This window comes from Dicentrarchus labrax, unplaced genomic scaffold, assembly GCF_905237075.1.
Source record: "Dicentrarchus labrax unplaced genomic scaffold, dlabrax2021, whole genome shotgun sequence".
NCBI classification, from domain to species: Eukaryota; Metazoa; Chordata; class Actinopteri; family Moronidae; genus Dicentrarchus; species Dicentrarchus labrax.
The window spans coordinates 32812171-32817170 of NW_026136704.1; the positions used below are offsets into that span (position 1 = coordinate 32812171).

Genomic DNA, 5000 nt, shown 5'->3' on the forward strand with positions numbered 1-5000 from the left:
ATATAAAACCTCTTAAAGCTGCTTTGATCGCCTACACAAATATTAACCTTTATAAACCGTTCAGGTCCTTCTGGCTGTAGACTTCAATCTAAAGGTGGCCGTACTTTTGCCATTAGGACCCCTCACCTGTAGAATACAGCTAACCCTTAAAACCCATTTTTATAGACTTGGTTTTATGTATTGTTGTTTTATTTTGATCTGTTCTGCTCTTATTTTTGTATTTGTTTATTTTATATATATTTCATAGTTAATTACATTCTGTGTTTTTAATGTCCTCTCTCTGCTCTCTGTTACTGTTTTACCTCCAGAGTATCCTGTTCTGTTTCTAAAAGCTGCTGTATAAATAAAGTTATTATTATTATTATTATTATTTTTACAGTAGAAGATCCAGAAACAAACTGTTCATGTGCGTGTCTTTTGTGTCTTTTGTCCTCAGATGTTGTTCGATCAGACTCAGAGAGCCATCAGCCAGCAGCTGACCAACCTCTGTACACAGTAGGTCTCCCCCCCCACACACACACACACACACACACACACACACACACACACAAACACACAAACACACACACACACACACACACACACACACATATTGTATATTACAGGTGTCTTCTTACATCATGACGTTCAGTCATCCATTATTTTGACATATCAGGACCTCTTGTTGTTCTACGGAGGCTCTTAGGGGAAAAAAACACAAAACACAAAAACACAATGGGGGGGGGGAATATAATAAAATATACGGAGGTCAAAGGTCAAAACACGTTCAGGTCGTTGCTTCATGTTGAAGTTTTATTTTCCCCCATTTCTCCTTTTGTCCTTTAATTCATTATGATTAATAAAACAGTAAGCAAACACTAATCACAGATGAAGATGATGATGATGGTGATGATGATGAAGATGATGATGGTAATGATGGTGATGGTGATGGTGATGATGAAGATGATGATGGTCTTGTGTCTCTGAGGTTCCTGCCCCAGCTGGTGGAGACCAGGAGGGAGTTTGTCCGTATCGGGGAGGATCTGGAGACGGCAGCGGTGAAGAATGCTCAGGTGTCTCGCCACAAAGCGGGAGACGCCGAGCGGGCGAGTCATCTGCTGCTCGCCACACGGAAATGTTACCAACACTTCGCCCTGGACTACTGTCTGCAGGTACACACACACACACACACACACACACACACACACACACACAGCCGCCGTCACAATGTTTGAATATCAGTGAAATATTCTGCACACTTTTATTATTATTATTCTTTCAGCTCAACACCTTCAAGACTCAGCAGAAAATCGACATCTTGAACTCCGTGAGTTTGAAACCTTGTTTAACTTCACAAACAGGATGTGATTAGCCTAGCTTAGCATAAAGACTGTGTGTCGTTCTCCGTCGTCAGGTGTTCTCCTTCGTCCACGCTCAGTTCACCTTCTTCCACCAAGGCTTCGACCTGCTCCGGGACCTGGAGCCCACCATGAAGACCACGGCAGCACAGGTCCTGACCTCTGACCCCTTTATATGACGATCAGTCAACGTGATCGCTGTGACGTGAGCTCACTGTGTGTGTGTGTGTGTGTGTGTGTGTGTGTGTGTGTGTGTGTGTGTGTGTTCAGTTGTCTCAGTTATCGACAGAATGTGCAGCTAAAAGAAAAGACCTGGAGAACTCCCACCTGCTGGTCCAACAGAGAGTAAGTTCATCATCTCGTCTTCCCCTCGACTCCCGAGAGCTCGCAGCGCACTGTAACACTCTCCCTGTGTGTGTGTGTGTGTGTGTGTGTGTGTGTGTGTGTGTGTGTGTGTGTGTTCAGGATGCCTCAGGCGAGCCGACGGTCAGCCCGTGTCCCGGCAGCGACGACATCATCCAGGGTTACCTGTTCAAACGCTCCCGGAGGAAAACCAAAACCTGGAAGAGGTACAGACCGGATGGTCACTCACGATGCTGCTGGAACATTTCTCACATTAACTGAACTTTAATATCTGAACTGGTTCCAGGTGCTGGTTTTCCATCAGAGACAACCAGCTGATTTACAGGAAGTCACACAAGGTACGACTCATTATCACATAATGATTTCTCCTTCAGTCATAAACTGACCACAAACAGTGCAGTAATACATTTGTGTCCTTAGTCTCAGTAATAATGATTAGAGCCCGACAGACATATTGTAATGTGTTTTCAACATAGTCAGCTAGAACTTTAAACATTGGGTTATGAGGCTGATAGTGAGGAGGACAAACACTGAGGTTCTGTGTCGCTGCAGGAGCAGAACGTGGTTCTGTTCGAGGATCTCAGACTGTGTGCCGTCAAATCTCTGGAGAACGTCGACCGGCGGTTCTGCTTCGAGCTGCTGTCGGTCCAAAAGTAAGAGATCACTTCATTCTGTCGGTTTACCAACGGGTCAACAGATACAGAGACAAACCAGCTGTGTGTGTGTGTGTGTGTGTGTGTGTGTGTGTGTGTGTGTGTGTGTGTGTTAGGTGCTGTGCTCTGCAGGCGGACTCGGACCAGTTGAAGCAGGCCTGGCTCAGCGCTCTGCAGGGCAGCATCGACCTGGCCTACAGAGAGAGAGCGGACACTCAGCTCACTCAGGTTCAGATATTCCCTGTATCAATAAACATTAATCAATACATTAATCAATAATGAAAGAGTTCTGAAGTTTGATCTGGTTTCTGTCCATAAACTGACGTTAAAAGCTGGTTGGTGGATCCAGGCTAGCAGTTTCCCTTTGTTTCTACTCTTTATGCTAAGCTAAGCTAATCTTTTGTCCACCCGTGTGCAGCCTAAAGAGCTCCCCCCTCTCCTGGGGGGTGGCGACTCCTCCCCGGGCCCCCCCGCTAAGAGGCAGGCGGCACTGGGCGTGGCCCTCAGAGGCCCCGGGAACCACCGGTGCTGTGACTGCGGGGAGGAGGAGCCTCGCTGGGCCTCCATCAACCTGGGAGTCACCATGTGCATCGAGTGCTCCGGCATACACAGGTAACCCAGTACAGACCAGTGCAGACCAGTACAGACCACTACAGACCAGTGCAGACCACTACAGACCAGTGCAGACCAGTACAGATCCCTACAGACCAGTACAGACCACTACAGACCAGTGCAGACCAGTACAGACCACTACAGACCACTACAGACCAGTACAGACCAGTACAGACCAGTGCAGACCAGTACAGACCACTACAGACCAGTGCAGACCAGTGCAGACCAGTACAGACCACTACAGACCAGTACAGACCAGTGCAGACCAGTACAGACCAGTACAGACCAGTACAGACCAGTACAGACCAGTACAGACCAGTGCAGACCAGTACAGACCACTACAGACCAGTGCAGACCAGTACAGACCACTACAGACCAGTACAGACCAGTACAGACCAGTACAGACCACTACAGACCAGTGCAGACCAGTACAGACCAGTACAGACCAGTGCAGACCAGTGCAGACCAGTACAGACCACTGCAGACCAGTGCAGACCAGTGCAGACCAGTGCAGACCACTACAGACCAGTGCAGACCAGTGCAGACCAGTGCAGACCAGTACAGACCAGTGCAGACCAGTGCAGACCAGTGCAGACCAGTACAGACCACTACAGACCAGTGCAGACCAGTACAGACCACTACAGACCAGTGCAGACCAGTGCAGACCAGTACAGACCAGTGCAGACCAGTACAGACCACTACAGACCAGTGCAGACCAGTACAGACCACTACAGACCAGTGCAGACCAGTACAGACCACTACAGACCACTACAGACCAGTACAGACCAGTGCAGACCAGTGCAGACCAGTACAGACCACTGCAGACCAGTGCAGACCAGTGCAGACCAGTACAGACCACTACAGACCAGTACAGACCAGTGCAGACCAGTACAGACCAGTACAGACCAGTGCAGACCAGTGCAGACCAGTGCAGACCAGTACAGACCACTACAGACCAGTGCAGACCAGTACAGACCACTGCAGACCAGTGCAGACCAGTGCAGACCAGTACAGACCACTACAGACCAGTGCAGACCAGTACAGACCAGTGCAGACCAGTGCAGACCAGTGCAGACCAGTACAGACCACTACAGACCAGTGCAGACCAGTGCAGACCACTACAGACCAGTGCAGACCAGTGCAGACCAGTGCAGACCAGTACAGACCAGTACAGACCACTACAGACCAGTGCAGACCAGTGCAGACCAGTACAGACCACTACAGACCAGTGCAGACCAGTACAGACCACTACAGACCAGTGCAGACCAGTGCAGACCAGTACAGACCACTGCAGACCAGTGCAGACCAGTACAGACCAGTACAGACCAGTGCAGACCAGTGCAGACCAGTGCAGACCAGTACAGACCACTACAGACCAGTGCAGACCAGTGCAGACCAGTACAGACCACTACAGACCAGTACAGACCAGTGCAGACCAGTGCAGACCAGTACAGACCAGTACAGACCAGTGCAGACCACTACAGACCAGTACAGACCAGTACAGACCAGTACAGACCAGTGCAGACCAGTGCAGACCAGTACAGACCAGTACAGACCAGTGCAGACCAGTACAGACCACTACAGACCAGTACAGACCAGTACAGACCAGTACAGACCACTACAGACCACTACAGACCAGTGCAGACCAGTACAGACATTATATTACAGATATATAATAATTATTATAATAATTAATTACAGTATATAATGTTTAAGATATAGAATATATTCAGTTGTTATTATGTCATACTGTATCATGTTTCCAGGAGTCTCGGCGTCCACCTGTCCAAGGTCAGATCTCTCACTCTGGACTCATGGGAGGCTGAACAGCTGAAGGTAACACACACACACACACACACACACACACACACACACACACACACACACACACACTCACTCATTTCTCCATAAGACTCGATACTAACTGTCTTTTATTTAGTTTAGTTTGCAGTTTCCCAGCTTGGGATCAATAAAGTCTATCTATCTATCTATCTATCTATCTATCTATCTATCTATCTATCTATCTATCTATCTA

At 48.2% G+C, this 5000-nt stretch overlaps 1 protein-coding gene across 1 annotated transcript in view; it reads left to right on the top strand.

The window, feature by feature from the left end:
- zgc:162872 (BAR_ACAPs and ArfGap_ACAP domain-containing protein) overlaps positions 1-5000 on the top strand; it is a 14307-nt gene that overhangs the window by 2093 nt on the left and 7214 nt on the right. Inside the window, exons 5-15 of the mRNA XM_051399640.1 lie at positions 437-495; positions 968-1151; positions 1262-1306; positions 1394-1489; positions 1608-1682; positions 1803-1906; positions 1987-2038; positions 2253-2353; positions 2470-2581; positions 2772-2965; positions 4732-4801. Of these exons, the coding sequence (XP_051255600.1) occupies positions 437-495; positions 968-1151; positions 1262-1306; positions 1394-1489; positions 1608-1682; positions 1803-1906; positions 1987-2038; positions 2253-2353; positions 2470-2581; positions 2772-2965; positions 4732-4801 (1092 nt within the window). The remainder of the gene's footprint in view (positions 1-436; positions 496-967; positions 1152-1261; positions 1307-1393; positions 1490-1607; positions 1683-1802; positions 1907-1986; positions 2039-2252; positions 2354-2469; positions 2582-2771; positions 2966-4731; positions 4802-5000) is intronic.